At 45.7% G+C, this 17,281-nt stretch overlaps 1 protein-coding gene across 4 annotated transcripts in view; it reads left to right on the top strand.

Annotated features, from left to right (window-relative positions):
* ARHGAP44 (Rho GTPase activating protein 44) overlaps positions 1-17,281 on the top strand; it is a 218,882-nt gene that overhangs the window by 175,472 nt on the left and 26,129 nt on the right. For all 4 annotated transcript variants that reach the window (XM_011965674.1, XM_011965676.1, XM_011965673.1 and 1 more), the window contains exons 11-16: positions 430-541; positions 940-1,021; positions 3,790-3,870; positions 7,159-7,272; positions 7,948-8,039; positions 10,210-10,390. In XM_011965674.1, the coding sequence (XP_011821064.1) occupies positions 430-541; positions 940-1,021; positions 3,790-3,870; positions 7,159-7,272; positions 7,948-8,039; positions 10,210-10,390 (662 nt within the window). The remainder of the gene's footprint in view (positions 1-429; positions 542-939; positions 1,022-3,789; positions 3,871-7,158; positions 7,273-7,947; positions 8,040-10,209; positions 10,391-17,281) is intronic.

Below are 17,281 nucleotides of genomic sequence, written 5' to 3'. Positions count from 1 at the left end.
AAACAAAAACAAAACAAAAAGTATAGCCCTGGTGCCTCCCAACACACACACACACCCACCCTGTAGACCGTCTCACATTCAACTTACCAGACTGACCAGGTCTTAGTCAAATTATTCTGCAAGATTTATCTTACACATACAAGAAGAAGATGTCTGAGTGCCCGAGGTTCATTTATCCTCTAAATAGCTACTGAGCCAGTGTGATGAGCCACCCCTGCACGAGGCTGTGGGGACACAACAAGTTCCTGCTCTGAAGCTGCTTATGTGCAAAGAGGGAGACAATGAGAAAGCAGGCAACTAGGGGATTGGGAAATGGTGTTGGGCAAATGCATCTGAGAGGTTTTGGAGAAAAGAAGCGAGCAGTCGTGGGGTCTGCTTTGCTGTTGTACCTTGGAGTTGCTGTGTGCTGACCCTCTGTCCTGTTGGTAGGGACTCTTCCGAGTAGCCCCCTCTGCCTCCAAGCTGAAGAAGCTGAAAGCGGCCCTGGACTGCTGCGTGGTGGACGTGCAGGAGTACTCGGCAGACCCTCACGCAATTGCAGGTGGGCACCTCTTGGGCGCTCCTGTGTGCCATGGAGGCTCGCAGGGAAGGGGTGGGTGGGGAGGCTGTGTGGCTACAAGTCCAGGACACTTGAGCCAGTGGCTGCCCAGCGCACTTCAGATGTGTCCACTCAGTGCCCAGTTTCAGGGCTGGGTGCTGTGGCCCCTTGAAGGAAGGCCTCCCTGCATGCCAAGGGAAGACGAGGTAATTGCAGGAAGTAAGGGGGGCCAGGTCCCCTGTCAGAGTCTCATATGCATTTCCATAGGAAGCTAACATTTGCTGTTGACATGGTGGTCAGGAGGCCCATCCCCAGATGAAACCCACGTGGGCAGTGCTGGCTGATGGGTCTTGTCTCTGCCATGTCATAACCGTTCAGACCAGTATTTTATTCATGCCTAGGAGCTTTGAAATCTTACCTCCGAGAGTTGCCAGAACCTCTTATGACCTTTGAACTCTATGACGAGTGGATCCAGGCTTCCAAGTGAGTACCCCTTGTTTTGGAATGTCCTGTGAGTCCCAGTTTATTTGGAAGTATGTGCTGAAATTATAGAAGCATGTAACCGATGATCTTGCAACCCCGTTTCTTGATCTCGCCATGAAGGAGTGCTTACGCATTTGCCCAAGGTGGCAGGTCCAGGGACACTGATGGTAGCATTATCTGAGATAGCAGAAGCCTAGAAGTCACTAAAGATTCATTGGAGAAGGGGTTGGGAAGTGGCTAAGAGAACTGTGGAGTGTCTGTACCATGGCACACTCTGGAGCAATTAAAAATAGGTAGAATTGTTCATGCTCACATAAACAGATAGGAAAGCAAGTTAACAAGGACTCCTGTGACATTCTATTGTTATAAAAAGGAAAATAAACACCCAGCACACTTAAAACAATAGAATTTTGAAAGGACCTATATTTGTGTGTAAGTGTATGAAAGAAAGTTCTGGAAGGGCTCACATAGGCTGACAGCAGTGATTCCTTCTGGCCAGAAAAGTAGGACAAGTGAGTGGGCACAGGGTCTTTACCCTCATCTATAATAACTGAATATGTTTTAACAATAAGTAATAATGAACTTAAAGGGAGGTCACGTGTCATGACACGTGGGCAGCGGCCTCTCTCTCTGCCCTCCTGAAGATGCGCCCAAGGGAGAGGCCGCAGCCCAGAGCCAGGCGCAGGGCTATAGCGATGTGTCAGGAAGAGTACAGTGCATGGAACAGGTAAAGCCCGCTAGCTCTGACACATGCTCTGGCTCCTACGCGTAGTTTTTGAGTCCTGGCTTATTTCCTCAGTTATGCATGCATCAGGATGGCATTGTATGTTCTTTTGGGCGTAGGTAAGAGCTGTCTTAAGTAGATAGTATTGTTTGGAGGAATGTACTTTTACTGAGCGAACGGACCGGTGTAGCAAGCAAACACACAACACCAGCGTGGGAGAATTGCTACCAGTGCAAAGATGGTGGAGATGACGGTAGAGATAGTCCAGATGGGAGATGAAAGAGGGAGAAGAATGTTTTCTGAGAGCAGGACTAGAGCAAATAGCCACCTAAGGTGGGGGCCTGTGAAAGGAAATGATTTCTAGAGATTTCTAGTCATGGGATTTAGTTGTTGGTGTGTTTCTCAACAACACCGTGAGAAACAGGTGTTGTTTATCATCCCCCGTCAGAAACAACAGTGGAATATGTGTCTGATGCTGCTCCTTCTACTTTTTCAAGAACTGGGCCTGGAAGAGACCCACCTGACCTGGAAGGGAAGCCAGGCTCCAATGTGTAGGGCCAGAAAAAGCCAACTCCAATCAAGTTGCCTAATGCTATTTTATTTCCAAAGTAGAATGGAGATCATGCACTTTAAAAGGCTGGCTGAATATATGGTTCTCTTTTATCTCATTATGGAAAGGGAGTGCTGCGTTTCATCATATTAATAATCACAAGTGTTACCATTTATTGAGTGCTTATTAGAGACTTGACATTGTTTTAAGCTCATTGTATGTTTTTAACTCATGTAATTTTGACAAGAACTCTGTGAAGTGGGGTGTGCTGTTTCTCCTGTTTTACATTTGAGGAGTTTGAGGTATCGAACAGGTATGTAACTACAGGTTACCTGCTGGCTAATAAGTGGTAGAATGGGAACTTGAATCCAAGGAGTCGGTTTCAGGGCCTTTACACTTAACCGCAGCACTTTTTGCCTCTCTAGGACAAGAATGTGGTCCTAGGGATGAAGCCAAATGAGAACATATCCTTTGATGGAAACTGTCACTCTTATTATTTATTGGATATATTCGTGATCTTGATGGTATACAGTTAGATAAAGGCAGGATAGCTCAGTGCTTCAGGACCTGTCCAGAGATACTTCTGTTCCCACTTCATTTGCAAATGTGGGTCTCCATTAAGAAATAGGAATGATCCAGATGACTCAAAGAGGTCAGTGTCTTTGAACCAGGGAAAAACAAGAACCTGTTTCTGCCGCTGGATGACATGTATGCAGTACCTAAGATCACATCCTCTCAACCAAGTAATTTTGCCTAGAACAGTGATTTCCAACCCTCTGCGTGCATCATTGTGTCCTGGGAAGCTTTTTAAAGATACTAATGCCTGAACCTTTTTTTCAGAGATTTCGATTGAATTGGTCTGGGTTCTGTGATTCAAAGCTCCCAGGGCTATTGGGTTGATAACTATGAACCTGTGATGAAGCCGAGTTTCATCAGAGGCCAACACTCACCTTAACAGCATTGCACTTCAGGCCAGCTCAGCAGGACACAGACAGATCTGCCATAGGATGGGACATCCGGGAGTCCCAGGAGGAGCCAGGGAAGCAAGGGCTGAAGTTAGGGATTACCAGGACAGTGCAAGACAGCCTGAAACTCAAAAAGGACACATCATTGCAAGCCACTTACATGATCTGTTTCCATGCTGGAGTCATGAAGAATATAGGCTCAGAATAGCCCATGAGCCAAGCTCCCTGACTGGCGTCTGTGTCCTCCTGCGACCCCATAGCCCTGTCACACCAGAGCAGGTCTGTGGCTCTGGCACATATTCACTTGGGGCCTCTGATGTGTGCAGAGGAAGCATTGTTAAAATAGCACAGTACAAGACAGAAGGAGAACATAGAGGGGTAAATAATAACCAAATTTTTTAATGCTAGCTTGTTGATATGGTCAGTTACAATGGTTGGTATCAAATAGTATAATGATTGGTTAATATGATTTCCAATGAGACTTTATTGATTCATGCTCAACCAATGACTTTTCCTATCAATTTCTCAGTATCCAGGAGCAAGACAAGAAGCTTCAGGCTCTGTGGAATGCTTGTGAAAAGTTGCCTAAGGCCAATCACAACAACATCCGGTAAGTGGATACTTACCAAGTGTAGTCACATGGCTTGGGCTTATGTGAGCCTCAGATACACAACTCCCCAGCTAAAAGTCATGGTAACTACCACGCATAGCATTTTATGATGTCCAAGGCATTATTAACACACATGGTCTCTCTTTTGTTTTTTGTTTGTTTTTTTGTTTTTTCCCCCTTTTTTTTTTTTTTTTTGAGACGGAGTCTTACTCTGTCGGCCAGGCTGGAGTGCAGTGGCACGATCTCCGCTCACCGCAAACCCTGCCTCCCAGGTTCATGCCATTCTCCTGCCTCAGCCTCCCAAGTAGCTGGGAGTCTAGGCTCCCGCCACCACGCATGGACTCTTTTAAACCCCAAACCACCCTGTGAGGGAAGGCAGGGATAATTATTGCCATTTTTTAGATAAGGAAATGGACTCAAAGAAGTGAACCATTGGCTAGTTCAGTGAAAGGAGCAAAGGTGAATGCAAGCTATCTTAAGATATTGGGGATTTATGGTAAAGACAGGTAGGTGTTGGTGGACACCTGGGGGAAGCTGACCTACGTGGGAGCTGGGGGAGGCAGAAGTGTCCTTAAGCAAGTCCACAGAAAGGAGGGGTGAGGGAGCGTGTTCTCCAGTGCTCCACCGTTCCCAAGCCCCAGCTGTGTTCCACGTCTGCCTCTCGCTTTTCTTGCTACCACCCGAGCTTCCACTTCCGGCACTCTGCAGATCCTTCTCCATGCCTTGCCTCCTGCTGCTTCACACTCTGCTTCTTTACCACTTTGTCTTGCCAGCGCCCCTCCCGGCCCTGCCGCCTTTCCTCCCAGCTTCTTAGGAGGCAGATTTTCAGCATCAGCACCTACTGCCATCTGCCTGGTTATTTCTGTTTTCCTGTTAAAAATCCCCAGAACGATGGGATGGCAGTTCCTCAAACAATGAAACACAGAATTACTGTAGGATCCAGCAATTCCACTTCTGGGTCTGTACCCAAAAGAATCGAAAGCAGGGACTTAAGATTTGCACACTCGTATTCGTAGCAGCAGTATTCGTAGTAGGTAAAAGGTGGAAAACCAAATGTCCATCTACAGATAAGTGGATCAACAAAATGTAGTATGTTCATGTAATGGATGCCATTCTGATTCTTGTCATCACATAGATGAACCTTGAGGGCATTATGCTACGTGAAAAAAGCCAAACACAAAAAGACAAATGCAATATATGATTCCACTTATATGAAGTACCTGGAGTGGTCAAACTCAGAGAGAAACAAAATGGGATGGTGGTTGCCAGGGCTAGGGGATGGTTGCCAGGGGCTAAGGGACAGGAGATTATTGGTTTTTGTTTTGTTTTGTCTTTCTTGAGTCAGAGTCTCACTCTGTCTCCCAGGCTGGAGTCCAGTGGTGGAATCTCGGCTCACGGCAACCCCTACCACTCGGGGTTCGAGTGATTCTCCTGCCTCAGCCTCCTGAGTAGCTGGAACTATGGATGTGCACCACCATGCCTGACTAATTTTTGTATTTTTTTTTTAGTAGAGACAGGGTTTCACCATGTTGGCCAGGCTGGTCTCAAACTCCGGACCTCAGGAGATCTGTCCACCTCAGCCTCCTAAAGTCCTGAGATTACAGGCATGAACCACCGCGCCTGGCCGAGACAAAGTTTAGCTAGGGAAGATGAAAACATTCAGGAGATGGATGGTGGTGATAGTTTCATAACACTGTGAATATACTTAATGCTACTGAACTGTACATCTAAAAATGGCTAAAGTAGTGAATTGTATATATATTACAAATCAAGTCCCGAAAGCGGGAATCGGATGGGTTCAACTCTTGGCACGTTGCTGACCATAGCCCTAGGCCACTGGTCAGTCCATGGGTTGGCCTAAGCTCTCAGCTTAAGTCCCACATCTTGGTCCAGACCTGTGTGGCCTCTTGGAGGGTGAGGGATGGCCAGGAGAGGCCGTGGGTGGAGTTTTCACAGTGACAGCTAAGTGATTACATGGTAGGACATGAGTCTGCTGGACTTTCTACCTGGCTGATGAAGGTGAGCAGAAAATTCCGAATGAGTCGCTTCACTGTGATCCAAGCAAAATGGCGTTAGGACCACAGCCTATTGTAACTGAGAGGCCAGAGAAAGCATGTCCTCTGGGGGTCCTGGGGCCTCTTGTCGGGGCCTGGCAGATTTTGAGTGTGGTTTGCCAAAGCTGTTTTTTTTTTAATTTGCACATAGCTTCTTCATTGTATTTGTTTTATTTCTATATAGCTTCTTTGTTGGCTGTTTTGATAAAATAACTTTATTAAGCTATCATTTTCATACTATCGAACCTTTTTAACATGTGCAATGTAGTAGTTTTTAGTGTGTTCATATAGTTTTGCAACTATTAACTGGTGTCTCATTTGAAAACATTTCCCTTACCCCAAAAAAGAAATCCCCTTCCCGTTAGCAGTCACTCCTTATTTTCCCCAACCATGCCCCTAAGCAACCACTAATGTACTTTCTGGCTCCATAGATCTGCATAGAAATTCTAGGCATTTCATATAAATGGAATACTATAATATGTGGCCTTTTGTGTCTGGCTTCTTTCACTTAGCATACTGTTTTCAGGTGTATCCATGTTGCAGGATGTGCCAATACTTCATTCCTTTTTATGGTTGAATAATATTTCATTGTATGGACATACCACATTTAATGTATCGAATCATCCCTTTATGGACATTTGGATCATTTCCACCTTTTGGCTATTATTAATAATTATGATTCCGTGAGCATTCATGTCCAAATTTATGTGTGCACAGCTTTCTTTTGGGTAATATCCCTAGGAGAGAATTGCTGGATCATATACTAAGTCTGCATTGGACTTTTTCTTTATTAGATCTTTCCAGAGCACCCAACTGAGGGTAACTCCGGGAAACACCACCCCTAGCACGTAGATGTTCCTGCCAAAGGTACTTAGACATACTGTTGATCACTCCTCCACACAGGGAAGATGGCAAGAAGTAATGGGGTTTGTAAAAAGCGAGGCACTTCAGGTCATTATATACTGAGTCAGAAGGAAAGATGGAGACTTTCTGGCCAGTGTTAGTTGAAGCACATGTTGACACCTGACCCAGTGAGATCTGAGCCTGTCTGTTTTTGGAAAGAGGATGCAGAATTTCCATTTCCTGACACGTGAGCCATGTTCATTACATTGCAGGTGCATGAGTCTCCTAGTCAGTGCGATATGTGACATGAGAGAAGCTTCTATCCAGTCCCCAGGGGCACATGGCTGGTGTTGAGCCTTGGTTAAACCTGGCCCTTCTAATTTTCTTTTAGATACTTGATCAAATTTTTATCCAAGCTGTCAGAATATCAAGATGTAAACAAGATGACTCCCAGTAACATGGCAATTGTTTTAGGACCTAACCTCCTATGGCCACAAGCAGAAGGGTGAGTACAGGATGGAGAAGCGATGTGGGTGATCGAGTGGGACTGCAGGGCCTGGGCAGGGTGGACAGGACAGCTGGGGCCCCAGCTGAGCGCCAGCCTCGTGTGTTTTCCAAACCCTGTTTCTGTGTTGGCCTGCTCCTCTTTTAGGCTGAGGAAGAGGCACAGAATTCTGCAGATCTTTCTTTTTGTTGATGGTCCAAGACCTCCAAGTCTGGAGTCAGGGTCTTCTCTGAGCTAATTAAGTCAGCATTGGGATGAGGGGGAAGGAGGGCGTAGGACACGGTGACACAGGCCACGCAAGCTCTTACACTGTGTCATAAGAGGACACATCCCAGCCTCAGGATTCGGAGGCATAGAGAGCTGTCTCCAGAGACAGGAGAGTTGGAAAGAGGATGAGAATCACAGGGATGGCAGGGAGGAGAAACGCACCTCACGTTGAAAGTGGCTGTGTAGGTTTTGTTCGTGTGCCCTGGGGTTATCCCCATTCTGCAGATGGAAAAAGAGAAGTTCAGAAAGGTGAAGTGTCCCTCCCAAGAGAAAGTCTGCTCTCAAACCTCCGCCTGCAGGGTTCCCGTCCAGGGCCCCTTCCTGGGCTCTGCAGCCGGAGGACCTTGGGCCTCAAGTCCTGCCTCAGCTGCTAACTCCACCCTGTCTGCCTCTGCTCTCTGTTTACAGGAACATTACAGAGATGATGACCACAGTGTCGCTGCAAATTGTTGGGATCATCGAACCTATCATCCAGCATGCGGACTGGTTCTTCCCTGGGGGTAGGTGACAGTACCTAGGTATAGGGGCAAGAGGCAGACAACAGGAATATCACTGCAGGTTCTGAGCCTTTGAAGCCAAGTACCACTGCCCACAGACTTTTTTTTTGATTCCCCTATAAACACACACACACACACACACGCACACACACAAAGGCACACACATATCAGGGTACAGTTATGGCAGCTTCCTATTCTGTGATCTCTATTTTTTTTTGAGACAGAGTTCTGCTCTTGTCCCCCAGGCTGGAGTGCAATGGTGCGATCTCGGCTCATCGCAACCTCTACCTCCCAGGTTCAAGCAGTTCTCCTGCCTCACTCCTCCTGAGCAGCTGGGATTACAGGCATGCGCCACCACGCCCGACTAATTTTTTTTTGTTTTGGTTTGTTTTTTGTTGTTATTGTTGTTGTTCTTGTTTTGAGACGGAGCCTTGCTCTGTCACCCAGGCTGGAGTGCAGTGGTGGGATCTTGGCTCACTGCAAGCTCCGCCTCCCAGGTTCATGCCATTCTCCTGCCTCAGCCTCCCAAGTAACTGAGACTACAGGCGCCCGCCACCACGCCCAGCTAATTTTTTTGTATTTTTAGTAGAGACAGGGTTTCCCCATGTCACTCAGGCTGGTCTTGAACTCCTGACCTCAGATGATCCACGTGCCTCGGCCTCCCAAAGTGCCAGGATTACAGGAGTGAGCCACCACACCCGGCCTGTAATCTCTGTTTCAAGGGACACTCTGGCCTGAAGGTGTCCATTGCCTGTACTAACCAGGTCCAAGGATTTTACTGGTCTAATATCCATACCATGGTTTCTTCAAATCTACAAATCTTAGAATGCTGGTGCAGGGAGGAAAGTGAGATCCTGTGATCCAAATCCTTCACTTTGTAGATGCAGAGGGAGACCGGGTCCTGAGATGGATGGGGACTTTTGTTCAGGACTTACAGATCACCTGGGTGCCTTACAGACCCCCCTTTGGCTACCCTAGGTTGTGCCCTTTGAGTTGTCCCTCAGCATGTGAAGGTGGGGTTCAATCTCAAAGGCAATGAGATTCTTTCTTTTATTCCTGCTTCAAAATTAGGCTCTGAAGGCAGCTTCCTAAGAGGGAGTTTCAGAGATGTTCTGAGCCACAGAAGCCTCACTCCATAAGTGGATGACTCTTAGTGGTGACAGCTTTGAAGAGATAGCAGTTGTTACACTAAATTCGGCATCTGCTTAAAAAAATAATAATTCGTTCTGTACCTTATGTTTGGTAGACATTAAGAGAATGCTTTTTGCTGTGTCGCAACAGCTGTTAAGACACGTGGGGATGATATGTTAGTAATTCTATGCTCTGCCCATTAGAGGTAATCAATTAATGCTGTTCTAACATTGAAGAATTTTGATTGTCTTGCTTTTGCTTCATGTGTTTTAAGGTCTGAACTGCCGACTCCCTAAAAGTTGCTTTGATAACAGAGTTGGGTGGGTGTGGGAAATCGAGATAAAGAAATAAAGGAGATAGGAGTCAAGGCAGTAATCCTATAGGTTCTGTGGCTGAGCTAATTCATTACCACTGCAGACAGGCAGAATTGTGCAGAGCTAATTTATTCTCATTGACTAGGAAAGGATGGGATGAGTACTTCTGTGTATCTCTTTGACAGCCTAAAAACAACTTTAATGAAATCTCTATTTCTAATATCTTGAATTTATTCTGTATGGTTTTCCAGAAAGGCAATATCATCTATAAATATTAATATTGCCTCTTATTTTATTTTCTTGACTAATTCCATTGGCTAGCGTTTCTCAAATGGTGTTAAGTAATGGTAGTGATAGTGGACATTGCCATTTCTCCTGATTTGATTAGGACAGCTGTCAGCTTTCAGTCCTAAGCACGAGGTTTTAGAAAGATGATTTCATATATTTCAGAAAGTATCCATCTGTTTCTGTTTTTACAAAGTTATTATTTTTTTTAATCACAAATTGACATTGCTTTATTAAATGCCTATATAGGTGATCACGTGTTCCCCTTTTTGGCCTGTTAATGTGATGCATTATGTTAATAAGGTGAATTAATATGTGGAACCATGGGATGAAATTTTCTAGGGATGACATATGAGGGAGTGGGTGTCTGTACTCTCCTTCCCTGCCCAGGAAGGGTGTGGCAGACCAAGAGTTCATGTGTACCAATTCTTTCTTCCCCGCAGAGATAGAGTTCAACATTACTGGCAATTATGGGAGTCCAGTCCACGTGAACCATAATGCCAACTACAGCTCAATGCCCTCCCCAGACATGGACCCTGCTGACCGGCGCCAGCCCGAGCAGGCCCGCCGGCCCCTCAGCGTCGCCACAGATAATATGATGCTGGAGTTTTACAAAAAGGATGGGTATGAACTGGTATCTCTTTCTCAGCACTGGGGATTAGGGGAGGTGGTAGGGGTGGATGGGTGACACATAAGAAAAACAGAATTACGGGAAGGCTACACTGACTTTCAGCAGTTTAGGTGACTCGTAGCAATTAAACTGTATCTGTTCTGTCTGGGATGAGTTTCTTTGACTTGCCTCCCTTTAGACCAGAGGTCAGGGTAGCCTTCTTAGCTGACACGGTTGTGATCAGTATTAATTAGTTCTCATCAAAAGAAAGAAAAAATAGTCACTGAGGGGAATTAAAAAAAATACATACACACTTTATTTGGAATCAAAATGTATACATGTAGATCAATTCCAGAATTTGTAGTGGCTTTACTTTGATTATAAATCGGCTCATCTGCATTCTTCAGAAGCATCCTGGCATAAACAATACATTTAATGTAGTTTAACATTCCCAGTTTCAGCCTAAAACTGGAAACAGACTGAGTGTAAAATCCTTCTAGGTTTTTAAGATATTTTCCTATCTTTTCTTATTAACATCCGTAACTACTTCAATGCAGTTATTAAGAGGCTTGTAAGTACATTCAGTTTAGTTTGCATAGGAACAACCCTGTCCACACTCATGTTAAATTAGTTTATATAATATTGAACTACATAATGATTCCCATAGCAAGAAAGATGGGCATAAACAGGTTTCATAACAAGCACAGCTGACTCACGGTAAGCACCAGCTCAGCCATGGCAACCAGAGGACGTGGACTAATGAGCGTGTTCAGCAAGCTGCAGGCATCCACGAATACCTCTTACAGGAGGATATTGTGTGGGTCAGGCAAGTCAGTTCGGTAAACTTTGCTTAGAAATTAAAAATTACTACTGTAAAATAAAATTTAGCAACTGCTCCTTTAGGATAGATGAGAGCATAAAGCATTGAATGGGAGTATCGGAAATGCAGATAATAGGAAGTAAGCTAGCTAGAACCTTCCCCTTTCCTGACAGACCACTGGGCAGCCAGAAGGATGTGCTTGAAAGGTCCATGGCCTAAAGGGCACAGGAGGGAAGGCTGAAAATCCAAGAACTGTTAGAGGTGTGTGAATCTTACTTTTCACCCTGCTTCTTTCTGAATGGGAGTTGGTATTGGAGAACTAAAGTTGGCAGACTAGACCTAGGCTTGTTTCCTGGGATGATGGTAAAGCCTTCACAATGGCCAATATTTCTTCTTTGTTACTTTACCTATCAGAGACCATTTGTATGTGGCAGGTGGGAGTTGTTTGTGTGCTCTATGCTGGTGTTTATTGTTCTCCACATGGTGGAGAAAGAAAAAAATGGAAATTCTTAGAAATTCAAATGAGTAGGAAAACATTGCATTCTTTTTTGTTTTGTTTTAAGACAGAGTCTCGGCTGGGCGTGGTGGCTCATGCCTGTAATCCCAGCACTGGGAGGCCGAGGCAGGCGGATCACAAGGTCAGGTGTTCGAAACCAGCCTGACCAACATGGTGAAACTCTGTCTTTACTAAAAATACAAAAATTAGCCGGGCATGGTGGTGCGCATTTGTAATTCCAGCCACTCAGGAGGCTGAGGCAGGGGAATCACATGAACCTGGGAGGCGGAGGTTGCAGTGAGCCGAGATTGTGCCATTGCACTCCAGCCTGGGCAACAGAACAAGACTCCATCTCAAAAAAAAAAAAAAAAAAAAAAGAAAAAAAAGAGAGTCTCTGTCTGTCACCCAGGCTGGAGTGCAGTGGTGCAATCTTGGCTCACTGCAACCTTGCCTCCTGGTTTCAAGTAATAATTCTCATGCCTCAGCCTCCCGAGTAGCTGGGATTACAGGCAGGAGCCACCATGCCTGGCTAATTTTTGTATTTTTAGTGGAGATGGAGTTTTGCCATGTTGGCCAGCCTGGTCTTGAACTCCTGACCTCAGGTGTTCCTCGCGCCTCGGCCTCCCAAAGTACTGGGGTTTCAAGTGTGAGCTACTGTGTGCCTGGCCTCAGAAAAAATTTCTTTAATCTATAAAAAGGAACATACTTAGAATGTGAGAGAGACAGAGAAAACTGGAGAGTACATTGGAATTTGTTTTTAAATCTTATTAACTCAGGTCCTTTGTGAAATCTCTAAGCTGCAGGGATGCTCTTGAGGGTAAATTCTGGTCCTGGCTGGGTGATACAGCACTCCTGATATTCCAGGTGTTTCTACATCCAAAGTGTGCCCCTCCATCCCTCCTCCATCCTCTCTGCCAGATCTGTTCTGATTCCAGTGCCTCCTGGGTGCACTCCAAATGGCCTCTAAGAGAGAGTTACCACTGCAGGTGCATTGCGGTACTCAGAGTTCACTGGCCCACTATCTGCAGGCAGATGCAAAAACTTGAGCAATATCTTAAGCAGATGCCTTATATCTGATCAAGCTCTCCTGCTTAAGAATTTTGTAAATGATGCGTCCATTCTGTATACTATTCTTATTTAAAGTTGAAACTGCCACCATCTACTTTAAGAGTATAGGAAATTTATTACACAATTTATTATTGCACGTAAAATAAAATATATGTTTCAAAATGTGTATTAAATGTTAAATTCAGGCCGGGCGTGGTGGCTCACGCCTGTAATCCCAGCATTTTGGGAGGCCGAGGCGGGTGGATCACCTGAGGTCAGGAGTTCGAGACTAGCCTGAACAACATGCAGAAACCCCGTCTCTACTAAAAATACAGAATTAGCCCAGTATGATGGCACATGCCTGTAATCCCAGCTACTCGGAAGGCTGAGGCAGGAAAATCGCTTGAACCCGGGAGGTGGAGGTTTCAGTGAGCCAAGATCGTGCCATTGCGTGATAGCCTGGGCAACAAGAGCAAAACTCTGTCTCCAAAAAAAAAAAGTTAAATTCAGTGAAGGTCTTACCGGTTTAGGGTGGCTCTCCCTGAGTTGTCTGGGGTAGAGCATCTGTGCGTATGTTTTAAGGAATTGTAGTGAATTATAGAAGATCAGTTCTTACCTGACATTAAAGAGAAACCTAAAGTTGTGGGTGTTTGCGGGAGAGGAAAGAAATTTACATCTCTTGAGTCCCTGTGTTATCTTAGTAACATTACGGCAGCTCTCTATATTGGCCCCATTTCTGATCTTTTGAAATCTATGAGATGCATTTTAAGGTCTTCACACTGCTCATCGAAACCCTGACAAATTAAAGCTCATGTTATTGAAGGCTTTCGGCCAAGTTAAAAAAACAGATATATATATGAATTATATATCAATAAAGCAGATACTTATTTAAAAAGAAAATTAGAGGCAGAAAAACTGGGTAAAATTGCAAAGAAATGGTAAGTTCCCCATCTGTGTCAGTGACACTTTCCTAGGCTGATGGCTGTTATGTCCTAGATCTCATACAAAGCATCTTACTCCCCTCACAACTCTGGGCTTTGGTCCTGATGCCTTTCTGATTCAAAATGATGCAGGAAGCTGGGTTTCTTTAGCAGGGCTTGGGGTCCAATTCAGGAGCTTCTATATACATTTTTCATCATTGTGGTAGGTTAAATAATGCCCATCCACCACAGAAAAACAGATCTAAAGCCCTGGAAACTATTCGTATTTCCTTATTTTGGAAAAAGGTCTTTGAATATGCTCTTGAAATAAGGAGATTGATGATTCTGGATTATCAAGATGGGCTCTACATGACATCACGTGCATCCTTGTTAAGAGGGAGGCAGAGAGAGATTTTACTGCACACACACAGGAAACGTGAAGACGGAACAGAGAGAAATTTGAAGAGATGGCCACAAGCCAGAGATTGCCAACAGCCACCAGAAGCTAGAAGAGGGAGCAAAGCCTTGCTCCCTTCTTGATTTCCACCTGGTAATACTGACTCTAATTTATTTAGAAAATCAATTTCTGGGCGGGGCGCGGTGGATCATGCCTGTAATCCCAGCACTTTGGGTGGCCAAGGTGGGTGGATCATCGGAGGCCGGGAGTTCAAGACCAGCCTGACCAACATGGAGAAATCCCGTCTCTACTAAAAATACAAAATTCGTCAGGCATGGTGGCACATGCCTGTCATCCCAGCTACTCGGGAGGCTGAGACGGGAGAATCGCTTGAACCCAGGAGGCAGAGGTTGCAATGAGCCGAGATAGCGCCATTGCACTCCAGTCTGGGCAATAGGAGCGAAACGCCATCTCAAAAAAAAAAAAGAGAAAAAAAAGAAAAGAAAAGAAATTTCCATTGTTTACCAACCTTGTGGTTGGTTCTTGTGATAGCAGCCACAGGAAGCCAATGCTATTGTCCACTGCAGCTCCACACCAAGAACTTTGGTAAAGATGGCAGCAGATGCTTTGATTGGCCTCCCAGAGAGTGTTGGAATCTGACTGCCCTCCCTTCGAGTCTGAGTTGCTCTGGTGAGTTACCTACCTAGTAGGATGTGGCAGAGGTGATGTTCTGGGACTGCTGAGGCCAGGTCAGAAGAAGGCTTGTAGATTCTTCCTGGGTCTCTGGGGACAGTCACTCTTGGAGACCAGTACCATCCTACATGGAAATCCAAGCAGCTCCTTGGAGAGAAATAGAAGTCCCCAACCCTCAAGCCCAGCTGAGCACTGTCCTGACAGCTGGCACAACTCCAAGCTCTGAGAAGGAGTCATCCTGGAGTCTTCAGCCCAAGTCAGACCACCTCTGCCAATGCTGTGTGTGCAGACAGGACAGCCTTGCACCAATGCTGTGTGTGCAGACAGGCCTGCCTTGCCGAGCCCTGCCAGAACTCTAGACTGGTGATCCAGATAGCCATGCTAAGTTTTAGGGTAGTTTGTTACATAAGAAAGATAGCCAGAACAAACTTAAAAAAAAAAAGAAAAGAAAATTCTGCAACCCCGTCACCTGTCCCAAATCTCCCCATCTGATTTAAATGTCCTGGCCTGGAATAAGTATGTGATTCTCATGTGCTGGAATTGGGAACCACTGAATAATTTTGCCACTCTGAATAAAGAATTTGGCAATGGTACATTTTATTATTATTATTATTTATCAAAACTTTCCTACTTTAGCCATTGAGTGTTGGTGTGATGTATAGGATGTCGTAACTCCGCCAACACTCTGAGCAACAAAGTATTAAATCACACTATTGTTTTCTGTGCTTTTTAAACTCCTTAGGAAGTTTTGGGTGCAGACTATGTTTTTAGGGTCTTTTTTGTTTGAGTTGTTTTATTGGTTTATAGAATAGTGAAATGTCTTAGGTCATTAGTCCTAAATAATAAATGAAAGTAACTACAGTCCCTTCTGTTTCTCTGACAGTGCCAGACTTCCTGGTCAAATCAATTTGTTTTTTCTACCGCCTTCAAAAGAGTTTGCCAAAGCGCTACACTCTCTTGCTGGTTGGTGAGGGAGCACCCATGGAGCCAGCACTGGGCTTTGGACTCTAAGCATTTATCAGATGCCTCCACTGTCTGCATCCCCAAATGAGCCTGGACAAGCTGGGCCAGGACTGTTGAGGGACCTGTGGAGAAGCCCAGAGGCAAGAACAGAAGCAACAGGCTGGGCGCAGTGGCTCACGCCTGTAATCCCTGCACTTTGGGAGGCCCAGGTGGGCGGATCACTTGAGGTCAGGAGTTCTAGACCAGTCTGGCCAACATGGTGAAACCTCATCTCTACTAAAAATACCAAAGAAATTAGCTGGGCGTGGTGACAGATGCCTGTAATCCCAGCTACTCGGGAGGCTGGGGCAGGAGAATTGCTTGAACCCAGGAGGCAGAGGAGGTTGCAGTGAGCCAAGATCACACCACTGCAGTCCAGCCTGGGCGATAGAGTGAGACTCCATCTCAAAAAAACAGAATAGAAGCGACATGGTTAATGTGTCCTCCTCCCTAGCATCATGTCCCTTCCTTCCCGATAGCTGTCGGATAGCTACCATCTTCCCCTTCTCTCCTCTCTGTCTCCACGCCCTACAAGATGCCCATCTGAGACTTCAGTAGACCACTGCCCACTCCCTACCTCTGTGTTTCCTCAGTACCTTCCTCCCTACTGCCTGTTTTCTTCTTTCTGGCTCTGGCCCCTGCTCCCGCACTTGCCCTGCTGGCTTGTCCATCTGTTCTGTTGCCCCTGCTTAGTTCTAGCCTCTCATAGCCTGAAACCCACGGATGACAAGGTCCTGACAGCATCTGTGAAGCTGCCCCACAGACCCCATCAGAACCTCCTCGGATCCCGATGGGCCGGCGATCTGCCATGGAGATCCAGCTACCTCAGGCCTTGATTCTCAGAAGACCAACAGCCTACAGCTCCTCTTTGCAGGCCTGAAACCCGACGCACCTACAGCCATTACACTTGCTCCAGCATGGTCTGATCCTCAGGCGTTCTCTACCAGAGCCAGTTGACTGCCACCTAGAAGGTCTATGGGATATTTACACCAGGGCCAGCAGCCTCCCTTGAGCTCTGTTTAGTGGGTAGCCCATTCTCAGACTGTCCTTGAGAGTTGCACTGCAAAGGGCTTGTCCCACTCCGGTGGACTTTAATCTAGATGTTCAGTAATTTGGAAAAGGCACCCTTGATTGAGAGAGTTCTAGAATAATTCAAGCTGTGTCTTATGGTATACCAGTTTCCACTGGTGGTTGGTTATATTATGAGTGGGGAGGAGGGTGGAATCTGATGTGTAATAAGTTCCTGAAACACCTGATCAACACATTGAAGCCAGTTTCTTTAGTGTATGACTTCTTAGAGTCTTTAACACACTGTTACAAGCCACAGACCTCCACAGGGGGCTGTAGCATACATCATTTCCCAAATTCAGCAGATCACAAAACCTGAGATAAACTGCACCAATGCCCCAAGGGACTTGTTTTTGCAATTGCAGACATGGATGTCCTGTGTCAATCCTGTGGTGGAGAGATGAACACCACATTAAAATCCCTGAGGCCAGGTGCAATGACTCACACCTGTAATCCCAGCAC

This window comes from Mandrillus leucophaeus, unplaced genomic scaffold, assembly GCF_000951045.1.
Source record: "Mandrillus leucophaeus isolate KB7577 unplaced genomic scaffold, Mleu.le_1.0 Scaffold732, whole genome shotgun sequence".
Lineage (NCBI taxonomy): Eukaryota > Metazoa > Chordata > Mammalia > Primates > Cercopithecidae > Mandrillus > Mandrillus leucophaeus.
The sequence above is the reverse complement of the archived record's forward strand: the minus strand, read 5'-3'. Positions and strand labels throughout refer to the sequence as shown.